Source organism: Neolamprologus multifasciatus, chromosome 17 (assembly GCF_963576455.1).
Source record: "Neolamprologus multifasciatus chromosome 17, fNeoMul1.2, whole genome shotgun sequence".
Lineage (NCBI taxonomy): Eukaryota > Metazoa > Chordata > Actinopteri > Cichliformes > Cichlidae > Neolamprologus > Neolamprologus multifasciatus.
The window spans coordinates 21,735,097-21,761,444 of NC_140455.1; the positions used below are offsets into that span (position 1 = coordinate 21,735,097).

Consider the following 26,348-nt stretch of genomic DNA (forward strand, 5'->3'; position numbering starts at 1 on the left):
AAGATTGAAGCAGAGATACATTGCCAGTAAATAGTGGACTTGGATTTGTCAGCTGGCCAGAAATATGACTCATGATAATATTGTTCTGTGTCTGCTGGATCTGTAAACAGACACCTGTTTCTCTCTCAGAGGCTATCAAAGCTGCAGATTTGCACAGTCTTTTCTTTTTTTTTGGATGGATGATGTACAATATTCTTACGTACAGCTCTGTCTATAACTGTGGATGCAAGCGGAGACAGCAAACTAAATACCAGCAACATTTAGAGGGTTAGTGAATTTGGGGTAATTGACATGTAATAATCTGCATCCTTGTAGTTACTGCAGAACTATGGTTAGGCTAACATAAACCTATTAGCACAGGGAAGATATAAGATGAGGGTTAAACTTTTCCCAGTAAACATTTATGTTGAGCGCCTCAGATAGGGGAGACAAATGACATCATATGACAGGAAGAAGACACTGAAAACCTACCAAGCTTCAGCCAAGAAAACATGTCAGGTGATCCGTCAATAACACAAGGTTTGTTCATTAATACACTACTCAAAACAATTAAGGAACACTGAAAACACATCAGATCTCAATGGAAAAGGTAAAATCATCCTGGATATTTATACTGAAATGGACCGAGTAATGTATTAGGAATGAAAGTATGTCTCATCATGTGAAGGAAATGAAAATAACCAGCCTACGCAGGGCTGAATTCATGGATTCCCTGAAAAAACAAAGTGATAGAATGATGCAGGCTAGTCGATTTTGCCAGAAATGTCCTTGCAGCACCTCGGGATGGTATCTAAAAGCAGTCCAGAGAAAACCTGGTGGAAGAAGCTTTTACAGCACAATACAAGATCATACAAGTCAATCTGTGAAATTGCCTTGTGCAGCAAAAGAAGGACTATAAAAAACTGTAAAAATCCATTTAAAATGCACTTCCCATTTCAACTTGGATCTCATAGACGGAGAAATAAAATCCCTCACACACACACATTGAAACTTGCAGCTTTGCAACCTGTTTTTACTGAAAGTTGGTTGATAGGAAGATAGGAAGCCATTCTGGTGGTTTCATGGTGGTGTTAATGCAGCTGGACATGGTGTTGGTTTTGTAGCAGTTGAAGACACAGGTGCCGGGTGAAGCCGGGAGAAATGCTTTTACAGCCTGTAAACAAACATATCTCCTGTAATTTCTACTCTTAAAACCTCCAGTCCATCTCTTCTGGTTGGTACGGATAGATGTTGGCGACTTGACAGAGTCTGATGTTTAATGTGTTTTTTATCAACACTGCAAGATTGTCACGATGAGAGTCTGTTTATCCTCCAACACTGTCTGTTGTCATGTTGATGTGCAGGTTCATTCATAATGACCTGATGACATCAGGCCCTTGTTTGGAGGGCTCTAAAATAATCAGCAGTAGCGTCTCGATCGCTCTGCTGTGGCAACATCACCTTCCCTGTTCTGGCTTGCTCTTCATGTTGAGAAACATTCCTGATGCATGTCTGAATGCAAGCGCGTGCTTTTGTGGGCAATTAAGTCAACCCAAATAGCAGGAATGGTTTCTTAGGAAGGCTTCTGCCTGATTTCTATACCTCATTCTGCTTATTTCCTCTGTAAATGAATCACAGCTGATGGGGATAACACTGACCACATGACAGCGCACACTTTTTCTCCCTGAAAAAAGCAGAGAGGAAATCAAATCTTCACATAGTTTCTGCTTCTAGCTTTTAGGAGTCAGAGCAATTGCACCACCCAAGGAAGAATAAAAGAAAAAAATCCTTTTAATGTTAAAGTTTAACTATATTTGAATTACTGTAAAAGACCGAGCAGTCAAAGGACACAGACATAGGGCTATTTTTTTTTTAAAAGCAACAAACAATAAAACAAAACAGAAATGTGAAAATAAAATATTCCATGAAATAAGCAGACTTGTGAACACAGGAAGCTGGAACCAATCAGTAGGCCTCACTTCCACTATCTCTCATCATTAAAGTGGACCTCCCCACTGTCTGTGTGCATGTGTTTGTTGCTGTTGGAGCCTAATGGAGAATTTTGAATTGATTACATGGTTAATATTCCTGTGAAAATCCAAGAAGTTTATGCTTCAGTTTTGGTAATTAAAACTAGTATTTCTTGTTTTTAGCACTAATTAGCTATTAAAGGATGTGACTTCGTGGGCGTTGCACCCCTGCAGTTTACAGATTTAAGCTCTCCAACCTTTTATTCAGAAATAGTTAGTTCTGCCAAAAGGCTAATGCTGAGGCTTCAGTGTGGAGCCCAAAACATCCACTTTACAAGTTCCTGTCACTTCATTAGGTACCCCTAATAGTATCATGTTGGAGCTCCTTCTGCCTTCTGAAGTGCCTTTACTCTCTATGGAACCACCACCAGGAGGCTGAACCACTGATACGAAGCAGGATGGATCCATGCTTTCATGTTATTGAGTTATGAACCTAATGAGTGCTTATTTGTGTTACTGTTGCATTCCTGTCAGCTGGAAGCGGTCTGGCCACACAGATTATTGTACAAAGTATTTTGCATCAGTTTCTTTTTAATTACTGACTTGATGCAATGAAAACTGCATATCTCTTTTAAATTTATTAGACCACTGTAACTGTACATTTATAGGAGGAAATATTTTTAAACTTAATTGCCTTTAATACCCGTGGTCCTCTGGGTGGATATTGCTCTGACACCCTGAGTAGGCCATTTTTGTTTGTCTCAGGGTGATGGGTGCTGCCCAAGAGGCGCATTGTGACTCCAAGTGAGGAAGGGAAGGTGGGGGGTTGTATGTGTTTGGTGGGGGGTGTTATTGTCCCCAAGCCTGCGGGAGCTGCCATGCACTCCAGAGCCAACAGCAACACAAGAATGCTGACAGGACAAAGGCCATAACTCCACTTCTATAGCAACACAAGTGAGGCATTGTGTTCATACAGGCACACACATATGCATGTATTCAGTATTACTACAATAACGTGTGCGCACGCACAAGCACACACACACACACACACACACACACACACACACACACATACACACACACACAAACTATACTGGAGCAAACTATGCATCTATGCAAGCATGCCAAACACTCATTCATCAACTAGTTTCCCACAGCATGCAACCCCCCTGTAGGACATCTCCATCGCAGGCTGAGAATGGCCAGTCAGTCCTGGGACAATGACTGAGAGAACCAACAAGAAGGATGGGGATGGGGGGGTCCATGGTTCAGCTGCAGCAGTGCACGTGTTTGTGGCTTCCTATTGCGTCTACGCTTCAAGGCCAGTTCCCACAAACACCTCCTTCACTGTCTAATCCCGCAGTTCTCAAAGTTCTCTTTGGCCTGTGTCACTTTAGAAGTGGGAAAAAGTTCACACAGAGTTTTTAAAAATGAAAAACTGAATTTCACTTAAATTGAGGTTGGTGTAATACCGTCATAGTCAAAAACAACATATTTAGTGTCATTTTTGTTTATTTTCCTTGAAGCCATGTACTAACCTACCTTATTTTGGCTTTATATTATTCACTGTTGGTCTAATTTAACTTCTGTACTGTGCTGCAGTACTACACAAGAACACCAGTACACACAAGTACGCATACTGTGAACCTGCAATCATTCTGGCTTTGAGCACAGATGCTCCACCCACCCATGTTGCTCATACTTGATGCTTACGAGGGGCAACCAATTAGAAGTAAGCTTGCTTAGTGGGAGGGCAGAAAAGACTATAAAAAAATTTATGAGAGCTTTTCCATTTGTTCTTGTTCTTTTTGTTACATTTTTTTAGCACACTGGGATGAAAAATGCATTAAAATCCCAACTGCCCCTCCCTGAGCCTGGTTTCAACGCTGGTCTCTTCCTGTTAAAAGCACGTTCAGAGTTAATTATCACCTTACAGTGTAAAGCACCTTAAGTGTTTCGGGAGTTTAATTTCTGGTTTTAATATAATTTTACCAAATTTCTGCTTATTTGATCACTTTTTGCTCTATTATTTTTATTTGCTTTTATTAGTTTTAACTCATTGTTTTACATAATTATTTTTATTTAACTTCTATTGTCAAAGGAGCTTGCAAAGAAAAGCGTCTGGACTTCTTTAAGTTGCTTGAAGACGTTTCACCTCTCATCCGAGAAGCTTCTTCAGTTCTAAGGTCAAATGGTGGAGAGTCCCAGATTTAAACCTAGTGGGAGCATCCCCCCACAGAGGGACAAAAGGACCCCCTGATGATCCTCTAATCGCCTGAGCCAAGGTGTGAAACTGGGTGTGGGTCCCAATCAGCCAGGGTTTCGGGTGAGCTCATTGTGAAACCTGGCCCCACCTTATCATGCGAATTCCTGAGGTCAGATGGCCCAGGATGTGAGTGGGCGTTAAGGCGTCTGGGGAGGGAACTCAAAACTGGATTATAGATGGCAGACAGTTGGTGTCGTAAACCACCGCCTCTGTTCAAAGATGGTTGCTCACAGTGGACATAGATGGCACCACATTGTTAAGTCTGTGTTTTGGAGACAGACTTAACAATGTGGTGTATGCTGTACAGTGCAGCGAGGAATGCCCAGACCTCTACATTGGAGAGACCAAACAGCCACTTCACAAGCGCATGGCACAACATAGAAGAGCCACCTCCACAGGACAAGACTCAGCTGTCCATCTGCATCTTAAGGATAAAGGACACTCTTTCGAGGATGCCAATGTTCACATTTTGGACAGAGAGGACAGATGGTTTGAAAGAGGAGTGAAAGAAGCCATCTATGTCCACTGTGAGCGACCATCTTTGAACAGAGGCGGTGGTTTACGACACCAACTGTCTGCCATCTATAATCCAGTTTTGAGTTCCCTCCCCAGATGCCTTAACGCCCACTCACATCCTGGGCCATCTGACCTCAGGAATTCGCATGATAAGGTGGGGCCAGGTTTCACAATGAAGTCACCCGAAACTCTGGCTGATTGGGACCCACACCCAGTTTCACACCTTGGCTCAGGCGATTAGAGGATCATCAGGGGGTCCTTTTGTCCCTCTGTGGGGGGATACTCCCACCAGGGTTATATCTGGGACTCTCCACCATTTGACCTTAGAACTGAAGAAGCTTCTCGGATGAGAGGTGAAACGTCTTCAAGCAACTTAAAGAAGTCCAGACGCTTTTCTTTGCAAGCTCCTTTGACTACGATGACCTGGATGACCGAGAACCTTCACAGACATTTAACTTCTATGTATTTTATTGTCATTTTATTGATTACCCTGTGTGTTTTACGCTATTTTTACCTTTCAATGTTTGTGTTTTCTCTTTGCTTAGTGAACTTACATCTGCTTGTTGTATTGAAGCTTTTTTCTGCCACTGCAAAAAATAAAAAACAACAACTGTTGCCATCCATGAGTCAAAATTTCATCATGTTTTGTGTTATTACATGTCATTTCTGTTTGTTAAAAAAACAAAACAAACAAAACAAAAAACAAATATTTATTTATTACTTTAAAAAAAATCTTTTTCTTCATTGTTTTTATTTCCTTTCACTCCGGGACCGTGTGTACATAATTTCGGTCCACCTAATGTTAACATGTGATGCGAATGACAAATAAAGCTCCTTGAAATAAATGCTGTGATATAGAAGTGCAATTTAACATTAAAAGGAAGTAAATCTATATCTCCCTACTTGTACTGCGGCAGTTCTCGTGGTCAATTCAATTCAATTCAATTTTATTTATATAGCGCCAAATCACAACAAATGTCGCCTCAAGGCGCTTCATAGATACAGAGAAAAGCCCAACAATCATATGACCCCCTATGAGCAAGCACTTTGGCGACAGTGGAAAGGAAAAACTCCCTTTTAACAGGAAGAAACCTCCGGCAGAACCAGGCTCAGGGAGGGGCGGCCATCTGCTGCGACCGGTTGGGGTGAGAGAAGGAAGACAGGATAAAGACATGCTGTGGAAGAGAGACAGAGATTAATAACAGATACGATTCAATACAGAGAGGTCAGTTAATACATAGTGAGTGAGAAAGGTGACTGGAAAGGAAAAACTCAATGCATCATGGGAATCCCCCGGCAGCCTACATCTATTGCAGCATAACTAAGGGAGGATTCAGGGTCACCTGGTCCAGCCCTAACTATATGCTTTAGCAAAAAGGTCACATTCCTCTTAGCGTATGTACTCGTTCACCCCTTACCCTGCTGTCTGGAAACAGTGGAGCCGTGACCCCTCTGCCACAAATCTGTGAATGGGCCGCAAACGGGGAAATGTGGGTACAAGAGGCTATCCGGTTTGGCTGTGAGAAAATATCCACTCATGCTCACCTCTTGTTGTTGAGGTGAGATAGGTAGACAGGTGAGCGACCTTTGACCCCACCTGCCACGGTGCTCTGCTTGACGCGCCAGGAATGTGTCCACACCTCTCAGCCAACCACGTCATGGCGAGTGGAAAACACGCACCAAGTCTACAGCCAAACGGAGTGTGTGCGCCGGCCCCGGCGCCTCTGTTGTGGTCTACATTCTGCGGTGCTGTGCAAATGTAGGGGAGAGTGTTTTGGGAGCAGGAGTGATGGATGACTTAATGCGAAGGGACACAGGGAGAGGAGCAGGAGGCGTGTGTGTGGGAAAGAGAGCAGTGTGATAAGGATATTTTTGTCCCGTTTATGTGAAGTATTTCAAGGTCTTGGCAGTCATATCGATTGTTGTTGAAAATATGTGCGTCTAGTTTCAGCTATGCTCAGCAGCAAACGGAGGTTGCTCAACAAGACAGTTTTTCTACTTTGTTGCAGTTTTGTCCATCACCGTTTTAATTCTTGTTCTTGTCAGTTTTCTTTTACACATTTGGGAAGCAATAACATTGATTTTGGTCATCATGCATCACTCTAACTGCCAATGTACCCTGATCATATATCTGTGAACAGTATCCTTCACTCTCATTGGTAGAGAAAAGTTCAGTTTGGGACCTGCCTTCTCTGCCTCTCAGACTGCACATAAAAGAGAGACTGAGGGTGTTTTCATACACAATTGATGCCTTCTTCATTTCCCCCCTCGGTGCGTTTTGTTTGTGCAGATGTGAACCTAAACAACTACAATAAGACGACTTAGATAAACTCCAGAGCGGTTAATTTATGGTCAGAGTGTGATCCGACCTCAATCTGACCCTGCAAGTCTGAGCTAAATGCCTTCCCGTGACCAGCTTTCCATTCTGAGATTCGACAGTACACCAGACATACAAATGGACATATTGCTCCATGTTATCCATCTTGAACAATACACAAGAATGGATGATTTAGTCATAAGTGGACTGGAGACGCAACACCGAACCTACGCCGGAGTAACAGCTGGGGGAGGTAAAGATGGTGAAGATGCCCCGGTAGAGGAGCTGCAAACGCTTGAACAGCAAGTGATAAAATTCCTTCAAACAAAGAATGTAAGTATTCAGAGCCATCATATTGCAGCATGCCACACGCTCCCCAGGAAAGACAGTAAAACAAAGCCATCAATTATTCTTCGGTTTGTGAGTCGCAAAACAAAGATTGAGTTACTGAAACAGGGTAGGAAGCTTAAAGGGACTGGTGTGTATTTAAATGAACATTTAACGAAAAAGACTGCTGAAATTGCAAGACAGGCACGTAGCCTGAGAAAACAAAATAAGATACAAGCGACATGGACGAGGAACTGCAAAGTAATGATAAGACTAAATGGCAATCCCGAAGAAGCGAAAGTTGTGATGATAAGAGAACTCAAAGACTTAGAGCAATATAAATAATCAGGAATCTGCTCTGGAATCTATTGGAAAAGTGACGATTGGATAATGAACAATGGGTATGGAAAGTGTTTTTGGCCTTACGGCTCAAAAAACAACAACAAAAACAAAAACACATAAATGACAAGTTTGGACACAGATTATAGGTTTCCATTCAGAGATATTGAAGAGGAAGAATTTGATTATGAAAAGGACTGTCAAGGTGGTTATTTTGCCACACACGCTGAGAAAACGAACTTCAAAATGTTTAACTATGCAGAGCACAACATGCATGACCCTGAAAGTAACATTGACCCAGATACCCACTTCTACAATAACACCAATAATACTTGTGAGTACTATACGGATGACCAATTCAATATGAATATTAAAATGGCAAATGCATTGTCGGTCATACATTTCAATAGTAGAAGCCTGTATAAAAATTTTTCTAAAATTACAGAATGTTTAAGTAAGTTAAAAAAGTTTAATATAATTGCAATATCAGAAACATGGCTCGATAATGAGAAAATTAGTGAAATGGGACTGGAAGGATACGAATTATTTACAATGAACAGGGTGAATAAAAAAGGAGGCGGTGTTGCCTTATATGTAGATAAAGTTTTGAAATGTAGTCTGATTGAATGTATGTCAAGCACCATAGATAACGTATTGGAATGTGTCACTATTGAAATCCATGTTGAAAAAGCTAACAATATAATTATAAGTTGCATCTATAGGACACCAGGTTCATGCCTTGAGACATTCAATGAAAAACTTGCTGCTATGTTTAGCAACCTAAATGATAAAAAAGTGCAAATAATTTGTGGTGATTTTAATATAGATTTGCTAAACCCAAATGGACATCAGAAAACAACAGATTTCATAAATACAATGTATAGTAACTCCCTTTTCCCTGTAATTATAAAACCAAGTAGAATAACAATTGATACAGCTACATTGATAGATAATATATTCACAAATAAAATTGACCATGAAATAGTAGGTGGACTTCTTATAACTGATATAAGTGATCATCTTCCTGTTTTTGCAATTTTTCAAAATTATTTTGGGATTAAAACTAAACAAAAGAATCAAATATTTGATATGATACGACTTAGAACAACAGGAGCCATTGCTGCCCTCCAGGTGGACTTAAAGGAACACAATTGGAATGAGGTTTTTGCAAATGAAGATTCAAATAGTGCATATGATGCATTCTTATCAACTGTAATTTCACTATATGAAAAACATTGTCCTTTAATGAAAATCACTAGAAAGCATCACAGATCAAATAAGCCATGGATCACAAAGGGGATAGAAGATGCATGTAAAAAGAAAAATAATCTATATAAGAGATTCATAAAACAGAGGACAAAAGATGCTGAAATAAAGTACAAGTTATATAAAAATAGATTAGTAAATATTATAAGAACAAGTAAGAAAGAATATTACCACACATTATTGGAGCAAAGTAGAAGTAACACACAAGAAACATGGAGGATATTAAATAGTATAATCAAAAAGGGCTCAAAAAATAAGAATTATCCAGATTATTTTAAAAAAGATAAAGATATTGTGCTTGATAAAACTAAAGACATTGCAAATGAATTTAATGATTTCTTTGTAAATGTTGGCTTTAATTTAGCAAAAGAAATTCCAGAGTCAAGAAATAATAACGACCTAAATAAACATATTACTCAGAATGTGTCCTCCATGTTTATTGGTGCTGTAACTCATAGAGAAATAATTAATATTGTGAAGACATTTAAAAATAAAAAGTCCACTGACTGTTTTGGTATTGACATGATATTAGTTAAAAGTATTATAGAATATATAGTGCAACCTTTCGCATACATTTGTAATCTGTCCTTTCAAACTGGTGTATTTCCCTCACAAATGAAAATAGCAAAAGTTATTCCAATCCATAAAAACGGAGAGAGAAGTCAGTTTACCAATTACAGGCCAATATCACTGCTCCCACAGTTCTCAAAAATTTTAGAAAAGTTATTTGTTAATAGACTTGATAAATATATTGAGAAGCATAATCTCCTAAGTGATAACCAATATGGCTTTAGAGTGAAAAGGTCCACTTCGATGGCAGTGATGGAACTTGTAGAAGGGATATCTAATGCTATAGATAATAAGGAATATACTGTTGGTGTTTTTATAGACTTAAAAAAGGCGTTTGATACGATTGATCATTCTATATTAATGAATAAACTAGAGAGATATGGCATAAGAGGGTTAGCATACAAGTGGATGAAAAGTTACCTGGATGACAGATATCAATATGTCGAATTCAATAATGTAAAATCTAAGCAGTTGAAGGTAACTTGTGGTGTTCCTCAGGGCTCTGTGCTGGGCCCTAAATTATTTATATTATACATAAATGACATATGTAGCATTTCCAAACTGTTAAAATGTGTATTGTTTGCTGATGATACCACTCTGTATTGCTCAGGTAAAAACCTGGAACAGCTTCTGACTACAGCGGAAAAGGAGTTAAATATATTAAAAAACTGGTTTGATGTAAATAAGTTATCATTAAATATAAAGAAAACAAAATTGATTATTTTTGGCACTAGACAAATGAAAAATGTATCTAAAATCAGGGTTAATGGAATTGAAATTGAAAGAGTGTACGAAAATAAATTTCTTGGAGTGATAATTGATGATAAGCTGAGTTGGAAGTCTCATATAAACCATGTGAAAACAAAAATGTCAAAAACCATTGCTATTCTCTATAAAACAAAGCATGTCCTGAACAAAAAATCATTATACACACTCTATTGTACTCTGTTGCTTCCATATATGACTTACTGTCTGGAGATATGGGGTAATGCATATAAAACGAACACTCTTCCTATTTTCAAGTTGCAAAAAAGAGCTATAAGAATTATAAACCAATCAAACTATATAGAACCAACTAACATTTTGTTTATTAATCTGAATACCCTGAAATTTTATGATTTAGTTGAATATAAAATGGCACAGATAATGTATAAAGCACAAAATAGCTTGCTTTGCCCCAGTACTCAGAAGCTGTTCAAAGTCAGAGAGAGTCAATATGACTTAAGGGGAACAGATTTCTTTAAAAAAAACAAGATAAGGACAAATATAAAGCAGAGATGTGTTTCTGTTAGAGGAGTTAACCTGTGGAATAGTTATGACAGTGATTTAAAAAGGTGTAGTTCATTTTCCTTGTTTAAAAATATGTTTAAAAATAGAGTATTAGAAAAATATATATATCAAGAATGAAAAGAGCAAAAAAAAAAAAACAAAAAAAACAAAAACAAAAAACAGAAAACCTCTTGATTCTTTTGCTTTGATGTAGTTACTTACTAAGGTGGTGGTGTTTTTTCTTGTTTGTTTGTTTGTTTGTTTTGTTTTTGCCTTGTTTGCCTTCTCTCACCCCAACCGGTCGCAGCAGATGGCCGCCCCTCCCTGAGCCGGGTTCTGCCGGAGGTTTCTTCCTGTTAAAAGGGAGTTTTTCCTTCCCACTGTCGCCAAAGTGCTTGCTCATAGGGGGTCATATGATTGTTGGGCTTTTCTCTCTGTATCTATGAAGCGCCTTGAGGCGACATTTGTTGTGATTTGGCGCTATATAAATGAAATTGAATTGAATTGAATTTTATTATTTGCTTCGAGCCCTGTGTACAGGAGCTGCATGCTAAAAGATCTTTTGTTAAAAGGGTTGGCGTAATAAGCAAATGCTTCAGCCAATACCTTTTGATTAGCCTTGTCTCATGCTTTCTTGCTTTGTGGTAAATCTTTGTTCTGTCTTCACTGAGATATTTGAATGCTAATCAATAAACATATCAAACATATCCACTTCTACCAGAACACACCATCTTCATCCTGAAACTAAACGACGTGAAAAATACTACAAGTTTATTCATCGACTGATTTGGACCAGAGTAAATTAACCATAGGCATAAAAACACCCTTAGTTAAAGTGATGTAAACCATCTCATTGGTTTTATTTGAGGCTTACCTTGCCATATTTGGACCCAAGAGTTAACTGCCAAGTTATTTAGTTAAATCAGTATATCATCTGTAAACTGTAGGAGAGCAATGCAGAGGCACAGTAAAGACAATAAAATACAAGACAATCAGTCACTAAAACTCCACATGGATTTATACAAACATTCAACCATCTATAGATCCCAAAAATGTAAAGTCGGGAATGTTAACATGTGACTTTGTGGGGATTTACTCACTTTTGAAGGCAGACTCAAATGTCCCTTAGAAGAACTTTCTTTCTAATAACCTCGGCAGCCTACTTTTGGGATGCTGCCAAGACACTGAATCTTAAGATTTGCCAGTTGGATGTGAAGATAGGTATGAGGTGATGCGGGCTGGCATATGAGATCAGATGAAGTGCCAGGTTTTGCAGCTGAGCTCGACTTCATGACCTGTCTGAACTACAGCTGCTTGATTTTATAGACAGATTTTATTTCCCGTGTTTATTAGTTGCTTGTGCCAGACTTTCAAACAGGATCACATTCAGGATCAGTTTTATCTTCAAATAGCAAAACAGTGGAAAATTATTTCTCACAAGGGGCCTCAATTTTAATTGCATCACTTTGCAAACTGTACTGGTAAGCACAGGTGTTGCTCGTTTGGCCCCAATCGTGTGGAAATCTGGTTGTTGGCTCGTGTGTTTCTTCCCTCTGTAGGCTTTCTGAAGGCGCTGCAGTTTATCAGAAGGCTTATCAGTGCTGATAAACGATGGCCAAGTGACAAAAACAAGACGAAATTTGAAGTTATCCTTTAATATTACCATGAAAAAAAAAACAACTGGAGAAAGATATGGCATAATATTTATATAGATATATACAAAATAATACTGTACATGAGCACAAAAAGGAAGGAATAACAAGTTTTCTGATTTCTGAGTGTAAATATGAGCGAAATTCATGTACAGCATTCTGCATCATAAACATTGGAACGGTTGAAAACTATAGAAAAGCTTAAGAGCTGGACTCAATCTGGACTGTGCTCATAATATATATATATGTACTGCTGCATTCAACCACATTCTCTCTTTCTCTTCCTCTCTCTCTCTCTCACACACACACATTCACACACACACACACTCACACACACACACAAATACATTCACGATTGGGGTGAAATCCAGTCGCTCTGATTGCAACACAGGCACACCTGGACTGGCTAAGATTTAACCACCTGTAGTGGCTTGTATGGCTTGTTCAGCGTCACACTTCGCACATTGTGTCTGCAGCACACACACACTTGCTGCCTCTGTGAGTGTGTCCACTGTAAAAAACAAAACAAAAAAGGAAGGTTTTATGTGTGTGCGAGTTTGTATTATTAATGCTCCTCTGTTTGTGTGTCCATATTCCCTCCTTCTGTCCTTCTGAGGATAAAGTGCTGCAGAGGAGGAGAAAGTGTCGCTCAGTTCTCGGACATGCTGCTGAAATTCTTGAGCTGCAGCAGCGACAGCAAAGAAAACATTTTCTTGACTCCTATATGAGAATGCAAGAATTAGAGACAGATGCGAGATGGACGTGTCTTAATGAAATTGCGTCCTGTGTGCTTTTAGCTCGTGCAGTCTGCCACTAGCTTTGAGCTCTCGGCAGTGGAAACAGGCCGAGAGCTCAAAGTCCCCGTCCCTTAAAAACCTGCTCTCAGACCTGTGCGACCCAATAATCCACACCTAGAAGATGGGAAACCAACATCCGTCACGTCAGCTGTCCATCCGGTGCTGTTTTTCTAAATGACCCATCTACCAATTGCAGTCTTTCTTGAGTAAAGTGAGAACTTTGCGGCCCAAACTCGCTTTCCAAGGCTTGACAAAGCTCTTCATGTTGACCAGGAAGCGGCCCCGCTTACGATCCAAGTGGCCAGCCACCAGGTACTCCACGCCTGTGAGGAGAGGTTAGAGGGGTTAAGCACATTTTGGATGCTACCAATGAACAAAGTTGGATGTGCAATTCTTGCCTGGATTGAGGATAGGGCAAGTGCAGCCCCGTGCGGTCCAGGACTCGGGGTAAAGGGTGACGCGACCGCGCTGTATCTTCATTTTGGTGTTCTGACTGAGTACCTTCTGAACTTTGACCTCCACCTCAGCATGGGAGCCCTTATCGTGAGCTGCTAGCACTCTCACCTTCAGCACTGGAAGTCAGGGAGAAATGCAACAAGACCTTCAGAGCTGGAGTGTTGTTACACCAGAACAACTGCTTTCTGCATTAAATGCGACAAAACAATGTGATCCATGAAGGAGGCTGTCGTGGAAAGTTTGGTTACTGGATGAACTTCAAACAGTTTTAATCGGATCAGTTTGAAACTCAGATCAGGTTTTCTTTTCCCCCCGAGGGGCTGGAGCAGAATTAATCATTCCTCTGAATGCTGGGACTTTTTCAAGTAAAGAAAGTGAATTGTGATGCTTTCTTCAGACATCTTGACTTTTATTTTGTTTTTGTAATTTTTTAATGAACCATTTTATTACAGGTTCTGTTTAATGTTTTGGTTGCTGTAACATATTCATTTACCAACTTGTGGGATAAATAAAGTGCGTATAATTAAAATACAAAGACAGACTGAATCAATGAGCATGAGTATAACGATGTTAGACATAAATACAGTAAAATAGAGGATTTACATTTAAATGCATTAAACTAATCAGGTAAAGCCAGGCTTACATGAGTTACAGTGCATGTTTGGAGATGTTTGAATGCTTACCGTATGCATAATTCATGGTGCAAAAGAGTTTGCTGTTGGTCAGACTTTGCTCTTGGCACTCACACTTCTCTGCAGGGGGGACATGCAAGAACAGTTTCATATTTGTAGCATAAATAAATAACTTTTTCTCTATGTGTGTGTACGTGTTGCCTCAGATACTATATGTGATGTCCTAAGACTAATAATAAGTACAGTGTGTGGCGTCCAGTGAGGAATGTGCCAATAAAAGCTGGAGTTACAGTGTGGTGGTACTGAGGGTCTGCGAGAAGAGACCTCCACTTGGAAACTGTCCTTGCACACACACACACACACGCACGCACGCACGCACACACGCACAGAGTCATGTTTCCATCCTGGAATCTGCATACCTCAACTTTCAAGCATGTCTTCATACAGCAATGTAATGATTTAAATTACGGGGACTTGCCTTTTGTCCCTAATGTCCCCACAACATGAGTAAAACAAGCACACACTCACACACATGTTTGTTCAACGTCTTTCTGAGAGCGTAGCCAGACTTTCATTACTTAACCATTAACGCTTGGTCAGTGGACCGTGAAGGAGGATAAACCACACACACATGGACGCACGTACACACACACTCTCTGTATTGTACCTAAGTGAAGAGCAGAGAAGAGTTCGTCCGTTCTGAAGATTCTGACTGACTCACTGGCGTTTCTGTCCAGGTGGTACAACTCCAGATCAGAGCTGCAACACAACATCGGCATACATGTTATCATAAAACAGGAATTATAGCATCGAAATATACTTAAAGTCCTTAAAGTCAACATCTCTTTAAGCAGAAAAAAATTATATGTATATTTAAGGCTACGTATAATTACATGAAAAACATGTTTGACTATTTTAACAGAGCAGACATACTGTCGAGTGATGATACCATACTAACATATTCTCAGTCTCGACCTGCCTTTGTACTTGCTGTACAAAAACTGGGCAGATATTTGATAATATAAGGACACAAGGTCATGACTAAAAAAAGTTCAGTGCTTCTGTTTTTAGGCGCTACAGTTTTGTTATCAGGAGATAAAAGTTCTTACTCACCCAAACATGCAGTCTCCAGTAAACGGATCACAGTCTCCTGCACATTCACATGGACGGCATCCGTATTCATGAAAGCCCCAGTATCCCACCATGCACCTGTCGCAGTGGGCTCCACCGATGCCTGGTTTGCAGATGCAGTTCCCATTTGCGGGGTCACAGAGCGAGCCGTCTGCCAAGTGGAAGGGCATTGAGCCCATGGGGTGACAATTACATGCTGGGGAATAAAAAGGGTGAAATTAAATTAGATTGGAAGGTTTTTAATGGTAGATGATACCAAAACATCATCCTTGCACTATCTGAGAGGCGAGGTACATACTGGACATGTTGTCAGTTCATTACTGAATTCATAGTCATAAATTCTTATGTGCGTGGTATGTTGTTGATCTGAATAATTCAGAAACTGATTTTCCCACACAACCATAACTAGGGTTTATAGAAAATGGTTAGAAAAAAGAAAAATATCAATCATTAGTGATTCTCTGGGGTAAATATTTTTTGTTGGAGAATGGCCAGACCGCTTTGACCTGATAGAACTCAATTGATCACTTATTAGAGCCAAAAGATGCAGAAGAGCATCTCAAACCTTGAAGCAAATGAGCTACAGCAGCAGAAAACCACATTAAGTGCCACTTTATGAGGAATGTTTGCAGAATCTTATTGAATCAATGCTATGAAGAATTGAGGCAATTCTTAAGGCAAAAAGAGTGTCAAATCTGGTACCAGGTTTAGCTCAGTGTGTTGAGCAGGTGACCACATGCCATACGGCTGAGAGTGGCCGGCCTGGGTTCGAGTCGACCCGCTGTCCTTTGCGGCATGTCTTCCCCCCTCTCTCTGCCCCTGCTTTCCTGTCCTGTTTTCCCTGTGTCCATCAAATAAAGCTGAAAAAGGCCCCCCAAAAATCTGGTACCAACAAGGTGTACCTAATGAAATACCTGTTCAGAAATACTATACAAAAGACTAAAGAAAAGCAGTGAGCAGTGAGTCCAAAGGTCTGACAGTCTGCTGATTAGCAAATTACTATTTATCACCTGCACTTAAGTATTTCATCAATTGCTCTATCGTCTGCTTTTGTGGCAGCCACTTAAAACACAAAGGCGTCTCTGTTTTTTTAAATCACATGAAGACAGATGTTTAAACGTCTTTATTTGTGATTAGGTGATCCTAAGATCCTAAGCTTTTTCCCCGAAGTCGATCAATATGCTTTTAAGGTCTAAAACTCAAATTAATCCTCCTCACATGGATAGATGAACAAATGCATACAGTAAAACTCTCAGCCCTCTAATTGTGTACCGATAGGGTGTTTTCCAACAACCTCCAAAAACAATGAACACACCTTATTAAACACCCACCCATGTTTCCATTGGACGTCTGAGAAAACTGCTATCTGCTGGGACCCGGAGTTGTCAGGCCTCCCCCATAAATAAACCGCAGAGAGAAACAAAGAAGGGGTGTTGTTTGGAGTCATTTGTCTTGTGTTTAATGATGCTTGAATCCTTACTGCCAGTAAATGACTACTTACTGTACACCCAGAAGCTCCCTCAAGCTCCTTTTTCAAATAAATCATGGTGGAGAAAAAAGAAAAAAACAACAACTTTAAGCCAGAGGTCTGAATCAGGCAGTTTTCTCAAACCGAACTGAATGTGTTAAATTCACATCGACGACTATAAACAAATGAGATGGCGTGCTTTTAGAAACAAAGATTAGAGTTCATTCCTGACCTTAAAGCATGTTTGCCTTCAAAATGTTATCAGAGCACTTCACGGACTTTATTTGATAAATTGTTCCAAAATAGAAATACAACAGTCAACATGAAAAGTTTTTAAAGCTTATCAGTTTATATAGGCGTTTTCCCCACCTCAGCAGTGAAATGCACATGAATGCTTGAAGTTTGTAGATAAACAGAAGAACCACTGAGTTTTTATAATTAAACTGCAAAAACTCTGAGTGCTGGTATAGCTCGTGTGGGTTAAGGAGGCAACACATATGCTTTGCTATTGCAGAGTCTTGGGTTTGAATCTAATGTTGCCCTTTTGCTGCTACTCTCTCTCTCGTCTTTCTGTGCTATCAGAAGGTTAAAAAGCCTAAAAATGCAAAAAAACAACAACAAAAAAACAAAAAAACAAAAACAAACTGTATGCTAGTTAAAGTTTGAGATAAAATTTGTTTTTTTCTGCTCATCTGGGGCAAGGTCTCAGGGGCAGCAGCCTAAGCAGAGAAACCTAAACCTTCCTCTCCCCAGGTCTTAGGCTGGCTAAGACCTGAGGAGAGGAAGGTTTGGAAGATGTAATCTCCTAAGTTTGTCCTGGGTCTGGTTTGGGGCCTCCTCCCGTGAGGAAATGCCAAGACCATCTCACCCAGGAGCCACCCAGAAGGAATCCTAGTCAGCTGCCTCCTTTCGATGTGGAGTAGTAGCAGCTGTATTCCTAGCCCCTCCTGAATAATTGAATTCTTTATCCTACCACTAAATGTAACTGAGCCTCCGGGAGCTCCACAAATTATTTTTTTAAGCTCTTAACAAACACTCAAACAGAAACAAACCACAACAGTCACATAACTTACTTGGCAGAAACAATAAAGATAATCAATATCTATAACGTAAGCCATGTCCCAGCACACAGTTCTTTTCAGTTAGCTGCTCCCATTAACTGATCCATGTTGGGAGGTAAGCTAATGCCAGTTAAGATTAGTCACAAGAAATCCATTTTGTCTAAATAGTTTTATAAAAAGGAACACATCATGCCATGATCTAAAGAAACACCTGACAAACAAAGTCACAGACATCTATCAGTCTGGAAAGGGTTACAAAGCCATTTCTAAAGGTTCAGGCCTCCAAGGAACCATGGTGAGAGCCATTATACACAAATACAAACAACAGGAAACAGTGGTGAAGCGTCCCAGGAGTGACCGGCCAACCAGAAGTACTCCAAAAGTACAGTGGTGACTCCTCCAGGAAGTCATAAAAGACCCCAGAAAAACACTAAGGAACCACAGGCTTCACATGTCTCAGTTAATGTCATGAGTTCCGAATCCTGAATCCGACTGAGATCCTGTGGTATGCTCTTAAAAAGGCAGCTCATGCTTGAAAACCTTCCAATTGTGGCTGAATTACAACAATTCTGCAAAAGATGAGTGGGCAAAAAGTTCTCGACGGCGCTGTAAAATACTCATTACCAGTTACTGCAAATGCTTGTTTGCTGTTGTTGCTGCTAATAGGTGGACCAACCAGTTATTCGGTTTAGGGGGCAATCACTTTTTCGCACAGGGCCATGTAGGTTCCCCCTACCCTTAATAATAAACACCTTCATTTGAAAATGCATTTTGTGTTTACTTGTGTTATCTTTGTCTAATATTTAAATTTGTTTGATGATCTGAAACATTTAAGTGTGACTTGAATGCTAAAAAATAGAAATGAGGAAGTGGGCAAACACTTTTTCCACACCGCTGTAAATACAATAACAGGTGATGGGAGTTACATGACCCAAACTGTGCCTTTGACCCAAGAGAACGATGTCAACTGTCAAACCAAACAGTTTATCAGGCAACTCACCCACACAAAGATAAGATTGAACTCCATCAGAAGACCTAGCAATACAGTACCAATAAAATCATAAAGATATCACATTTATATCCTTTATAGATGTGGGCATGTAAAAAAGGCCATATCAGCACTCTTTCTTAGGAAGCATCCTGCACAGGTAAATAATTAATAGAGATCACAGTGCCACCTCAGCGCCATTTAAAACCAAGACACGTGTGACGGTGTGTTTGGCAAGCGTGTGAATTTTCATATTTGTGTGAAAATTTATGACCACTTGAAGGATTCACAATGCAACAACTCCTGTAAGCAAATATGTGCGTCTAAAAAACCTGTCAGCTGCAAGAGCTCTGACAATAAAGACTTTATGAGCGTGTGCTGAGACATGATACGACACCTGCCCGAACAACCACGAGAAAACCCACTACAGACATAAATCCCCACACACAAACACACACTGTAACTCTCCCTCCTGATAAACTGCTTTGGTGTGTACCAGCTTGCGTGAAGCTTGACAAGAGTGTTTTCTTTCGCGGGCCCCTCAGAGGCTGGAATGAAAAAAATGTTCCTCACAACGGAGGGAAATTCCTCCATTGTCAGCGAGCTGCTGCAGTGGGATTACACAACCTGAACCTTCATTTTAGGGGTTCTCCAAGCATGTTGTTGCTCCTTTTTTTCTAATCAATCAGCCTTCATTAGTTATTATCCCAGAGGTGAGTTTTTGGGTGTAAAGCTCCGAACCTAATGACTGAAATCACACCTGCTGTAAAGAAGGCATGCATCTGTTTCTGTGACCTTATCGGAGATGCAGAGATATGAGAAAACATCAGAAAATCTGGAAGGACAATAAATGAGGTTGCATAAGTCCATACAGTATGCAATTCATCAACTACTCACTGTTCCTGAACTGCCAGACAGAACAGCAAGAGACTTGGAACAACATTTATGCTAATGTTGCCATACGAGGCTAGAAGAGTTGACAAGCTTAAAAAGTTATGGAACATCACAGGTGGCATGGTCTCCATATTTCAGAAGCTGCTTGTCTACTGGAATTTTCCCAAACATCCATCTCTTGGGCAACAGTAACTCAAATAGCCACCTGCTACAAGCAAGGGATGCAGAAGAGCATCTCAGCCCTTAAAGCTGATGAGCTACATCAGCAGAAGACCACACCAGCTGCCAGTCCTGTAAGTTAAAAACAGGAAACTCAGGCTACAATCTGCATAGCCTTACTAAAACTGGACAATGGTCATATAATGAAATATATGGTGATATAATGGTGTTTGTTTAAACACCGCCTGAGCATTGTCGCTGACCATGTCCATCTCTTTATGACCACAGTGTTCCCATCTTTTGATGGCTGCTTCCAGCAGGATAACACAGGACAATGAGTTCACTGTACTCATATGGCCTCCACAGTCACCAGATCGCAGTCCAATAGCGCTCATTTAGGATGTAGCGGAACAGGTGATTTGCATCATGGATGTCAACATGGACCAAAATCTCTGAGGAATGTTTTCAGCAACTTGTTGAATCTGTGCCACAAAGAGTTAAGGCAGTTCACAGGGCAAAAAGGGGTTCAACTTGGTAGCAGGAAGTTGTACGTAACAAACTGGCCAATCAGTGTCTATAAAAAACAGACAAAGCCACTGTGACATCGCCCACTGGTTAGTGAATTCATACACAAGTGAAGCTTTGAGATGGGTTTCCACCATTGCTATTTTAGTGTACTGAAACCAGACATGACAAGTGGATCTGAAACCCAGAACACTGCACACTCATACAGTAACAATTTATCAACCATAAGGTGATGGAGAAGCGCACCCTGTTTTATCCTCCTGTTTGTCTCCAATTAGGAATATGTGTTTAATAAATGACTATAAATCCTGATGAATTAATCATCTGGAGCCCTAGTTTAAAGTTAATTTTAACTGTGTTTACTAAGGTCACAGATTCAGGGAGCTGAAGGGTTGCTTTTGATTTTTCTTGCAACCAGAGGAGTCCCCCCCTGCTGGCTGCTGGTTTCATGGCAGGACTTTCTTCTAGAATAACGCTGTTACGTTAACTAACAGCGACTCTAACTACAACTCTCTAACTACAAAGAAGTTATTTTTTAAACTTCATTGTTAATTTTCATTCTATTTTTTCTGCTCATGAACTTCTGTTTTGAAGTGTTGAGTTTGGCATTTTGCCTCAGCTATCTTAGTTTGGATAAGCGAGGTGTGGATCCTCCTGAACAACCTAGGACTCTGCACACTCATACAGTAATAACCCTTCTGTCACAAGGTTTCTCCAAATAATACTGTCGATTATCATTTATTTTACTCTAAATAGGATCATAATTTCCAAAACGCATAAGGCTGTGTAGTAAAAATAACTGTAAACTACTGAATTATATTATAAACTAAACTAATGTGTTAATGAGGTAATAAATCAGGGAAGAAATTGGATCATTTTGGATTCGAATGACCAAAATACTCCCCACCCCTCTGGTGGCCATTCATATACAGTCTGTCTTTTGTAGAGCAGAGCTGCAGACACTTTTTCTTGTTTTTCAGACATGATTTATTCATGCCCAGACACAGATTTGCTGCTGAGTATTTTACAGGTTCTTATAAATGTCTGCTTGTATTTATCTTGAAATGAATCTCTTGAATTATATAATGCACGATGAAATCAAACCCTGAGAGACGGCAAATTGGGCTGATAGCCAACATGTTCTTCCCTCTGTGTTTTTGAACGGTCTGCTGCTACTTGATAGTCTTTAGGTTTTAATGAGATTTGCTTGCTTGCGCACGCACGCACGCACGCACACGCGCGCGCACGCACGCGCACACGCGCACACACACACACTTTCCTTGGTGTTCATTTCCAGCATACCTGTGGGAATGAGTTCACAAATCTGACAGATAATCAGAGGGAGACTGTAGCCACCGGTCTGTGTTTATGGATGACTATCTCATGTTTACTTAAGACTCACCTCATCACAACCCCCCCACACACACACAGTGACGGAGAAAGGACCGTCACACATTCACAGCTAACAACCAAGCTCTGAGTCACATCTTAAAAATGGCAGAACAAACCGAGAAGGACAAGCAGGAGTTTTATGATGAGCTTTGAGTCAAGACGCAAGTATGCCTCCATCTGATGATTAACTATGGAGTAACTGGATGGAGAATGGGGCATCTGCTGCCTCTGACACACACACACACACACACACACACTGAGTGAGGACTGAGTGTTATGCAGCATGTTCCGGCTTGTGATCTCCGTCCTCTGCATTCCTGAGAAAAATCAAAGGGCTGTGCCAGTGTGGTGCATTTGTCACCACTGGTCTAATGCTGTGACTCCATACTGAATGTCGTGTGCCAGTGAAATTCCTATTATCATTCCAAATAGAAAGCAGTTTTATAAAATATACTGTAGAAAGTAAATGGACAGTCAAGAACACGGCTGAGCTTTTAGCTGCTCTTTCACATTTAAAAAATACTTCAGTAGAAAGCAACTTGATTACTCGTTTCATCCAAGGTATGGATGAAACGTTAGATGGGCTACTGCAGCAGAAGATCACACCAGGTGCCGCTCCCATTAACTAAGGCTAAAATTCACACCCGCTCTGACAAGACTCTGTTTCCGCTACAAGATTCAGATTGAAGGGTCAGAATTTGCCATGATTTTCACGTTAATATGGACTTCTGACCTCTATGAAAGCTCCGAGAAATGTTTCCAGCACCTTGGTGGATCTGTGACATGAAGATCTAAGACAGCTCTGAAGGACAAAGGGTCCAACCTGGCACCAGCAAAGTGTTACCAATGAGGGTATATAGACTTACATCAAGGGTGTCTAACATAGATTAATTCATGGGGCACATACAGTTCATTTTGTGGGCTTGTTCATTTTAAATTTACATCTGAAACATTTGACGATCTCTCTGAGCAAACATATCAGTTACAAACACTAAACAAGTTGATGCCACCAATTGTGCTCCTAGAAGTCTGCCTCCCACTGTAGTTTAGTAAAATGTGTGTGCAGCTTACGTTTGCAGGAGTCGGGGACGGCGTGTGGCCGGTTGGGATCTCTGTAAAAGCCTGGCTTGCATTTCTCACACTGTCGCCCTTCGGTGTTGTGCAGACAATCGCAGACGCCTCCGCTTCGCTGGCCAGACTCTCGCCACGCTATCCAATCAAAGCGGCAGTTCTGAGCGTGTCCGTTACACTTGCACTCTGGTGTGAGAAGAAGAAGATAGCCATCAAAAATGAAAATATCAAACTGGCAACTGGCTATATGTACAAATATTTCAGAGAGTATTTGGACGCTGTTAGTTCTGATATTTTAATAAAGTATGAAGATTTTAAATAACCTCCTGGATTTGTTCTAAAGGGCAAATATGGCCGATTATGAATAAAGACTGCTTTTAAACCATGTATTCTCTTCCCAGATACCTCAAGATGTTAACCTGAACTCAATGGCCCTGTTCACCTTTCTGACCTGATTTGCCGCTTCAGGTTTGAACACTGTGGACTCTTCCAGGGAAAACTGGTGTTCGCACTCATGGCCATAGCCAGAGGCCAAGTTGGGTCCATTTGCTCAGTTGTGAGTACGTGCAGGGAGGGTTTGAAACATAACAGGGGCGTCGGGACTGATGCATGGCTGCTCAAGGAGACAACCTTGAAGAGCCAGTTTTATATCAAATAAGGTTGTTGTTTTTTTTTTTTATATGGGAAAAGAACTTTTCGATTATTTATTATCAGCTGCATTTAACTTTGCTTTCACACATCACCAACAGGGTAAAACCAGCCTGTCTCACGATGGTCTAAACCCAGCTCACGTTCCCTATCACTGGGTGAACAACCCAGCACTTCACAATGATAGTAAGAGCCGACACCAAAGGATCAAAACGTTTTTCTACGGTAGCTTTTCTGACATGCCCTGCCTTGAAGCACCATGAGGTCCTGCTTTCAGCATCTGTATTCATACTTCAAATCAAGATGAGGGGAGCTCTTGCTTTTATGCTCAGGTTTCTGTCCTCTCTGAGCTCATTTTAGGACACCTGCATTACAGTTTGACAGGTGTAATGCCCCCCAACACCGAGATGGCGATTGTGAAAACACATCTCGAGGCTTTAAAACAGGAGTTCGCTAATCAGCGGGAGACACCACTGTAGTTTCAAACTCCACCTTTATATGGATAACATGTGACCCACACAATACTTGTGGGTAACCTGTGGCAAGCCCAGCTGTAACTGACCAACAAGCACTAAAGGTAGCCAGGATTAGACTCAAATGTTTGCCATTTGTGCCATCTAGGTGCTTGGATCTAGATTTAAGATTTACAGGCTAAGTTTTAATACAAGAGTCCTGTGGTGGAAAAAGGTGTGAACAATTTTGTTTGACTCACTCCGACATTCATGTGGCGCTCCCGTCAGTCCATCGGCAGGCTGCCATGGTCTGTCGTTGTACAGAGGAGCGCAGCGCTCGCAGTGATCACCTGCAGTGTTGTGTCTGCACACACACTTCCCATGGACCTGAGAGAGAGAGCTCATTAGCAACAAGCAGCATGATAGACGGAGGTAAAGATGGACGAATAGCAGGAACAAAGAGGTCAGTGTGATGGAAAGGACAAGCTTCTTCACTCTCTCTTAACCACTTCCTTTTTTAATCGCTCCTATTCTCTTGGTCCAAAATCAGTGAATGGAGATTTATTGTTTGGCTTCATTGCATAGAAACGGGAATGGGCCTCAGCTCTGAAAAGCCTGCGTGTGTTTATGAGTATGTGTGTACGAGTGCAAGTATGCAGCACTGAGAGCACAATAACAATCTCCTTGTCATTCCTGTGAGCTGGAATGCCATGCATGCTGGATAATGATTGAATGGGGGGGCAAAGCATCTGAGGAAGCTCTTTATTTGTTTGTGTTACACCGTGCAACCGCAATGTAGGACACAATTACACGGCAACTGCAGGGGTACACTCGCAATAATCAACGTGCACACAGGCGTGCAAAATAATTGCAAACGCACACCGATTCTTTGCACTCATTTCCCACGGTGTCATAATGCGTCATACTTTGTCCCCGGTTCAAAAATCCTATAGGAGCATGGCCACATGGAGCATGCCCTCTGCCTGAACTGACCCCAGATCAGCCCCGCAATGTCGAGGTGAACACGCACACACATGACTGGTTTCACACACCGGTTTTAATCACACTAATAGGAGGAGAAATTGCACAAATGAGAGGTCCGGGTAATCAGGAGACATGATTACAGCAAAGAGTAGTGATTAATATAAAATGTGCAAAGAAAGGAGGGGAAAGAGGAGAAGCGGAAAAAGCCAGGAAAAAACTCTGGCTTAAGTCCAGACGGCTGGTATTTCAACCCACATGTTTACCATACGGCGATATGCCATAGTTAACACACACCCAATGATGCAAACTCATCCAGACTGTGGACAAGGGGGGCTGGACTGTCTGTGCATTTATGCACTTTTACACAAAGACCATTACCGGTTCCCAAAAGTTCCCAAAGAAGTACAAATATTTTAGTATTTGCACGGCAGTTATAAGTAAATACCACAACTGTAGGTGTGCTTGATTTATCTCCGTAACAGCTCCACAAAAGCTTTGAGACAGATGAAAGCATTACAGGCTCATTAACTATTACCACTTTATAAAATGCCTTTTCTGAGTTCAGGTTTTACATAGCTGAGGTTTTCTCGTGTTAAATGTAACATAACAAATAAAGGCCTATTACACCTCTACCAGGGCCTGATGTGACACTGGACTGGTGGGCGTGTCTTGCACCTTAGGACTGTTGATTATACTCAAAACCTTAGGCTGCAGTCTCAAAGGCCTAGAGACAGGAAGTCGTCATCTTCTCTCTCACCGGAGCCTTTTGGTAATGGAGCAGTGAGTCACCCAGGCAGTAAATGGTGAGTGTAGCTGCCAGCAACCGCTCGCCAACCGGTCAGGAATACACATTCTTCCCCAGGGACCGGAGGTCACCAGCTGGTCTCTGGCTTGTGTTAATGAGGCCTGAGGTAGAGCGCTTGGCAGCTGACTCCAATCACCAATTAGCTGAGGAGCGCTGAGGCTCCAGGAAAGGACAGTGCCTTTGCAGGATTGTCACTGTGTGGTTTGTGATGGCATGCTGCTGCTCAGCATAGGCGACAGTGTTTTGATAATTTAACCTTTAAACGTATTATTTTGTTTAGCGATAGTAGCCGGTCTTTCTCCAAGTTTAATTAATGATAAAACCTTTGTTTGCTCTTCAGTTTCCCCCCTTCTTAACCCTAACCCTTACTTTACTTCTACAGAAACTGGAGGATGCTTGTAAGGCAAACAGGCA

At 40.9% G+C, this 26,348-nt stretch overlaps 1 protein-coding gene across 1 annotated transcript in view; it reads right to left on the reverse strand.

Annotated features, from left to right (window-relative positions):
• Nucleotides 1-10,093: 10,093 nt before the first annotated feature.
• The window catches only part of ntn4 (netrin 4), a 32,167-nt gene continuing 15,912 nt past the window's right edge, over nt 10,094-26,348 (reverse strand). Inside the window, exons 4-10 of the mRNA XM_085138620.1 lie at nt 24,406-24,532; nt 23,046-23,231; nt 15,470-15,683; nt 15,024-15,115; nt 14,408-14,476; nt 13,667-13,840; nt 10,094-13,591 (exon numbers count right to left, since the gene is read on the reverse strand). Of these exons, the coding sequence (XP_084994746.1) occupies nt 13,452-13,591; nt 13,667-13,840; nt 14,408-14,476; nt 15,024-15,115; nt 15,470-15,683; nt 23,046-23,231; nt 24,406-24,532 (1,002 nt within the window). The 3' untranslated portion in view covers nt 10,094-13,451. The remainder of the gene's footprint in view (nt 13,592-13,666; nt 13,841-14,407; nt 14,477-15,023; nt 15,116-15,469; nt 15,684-23,045; nt 23,232-24,405; nt 24,533-26,348) is intronic.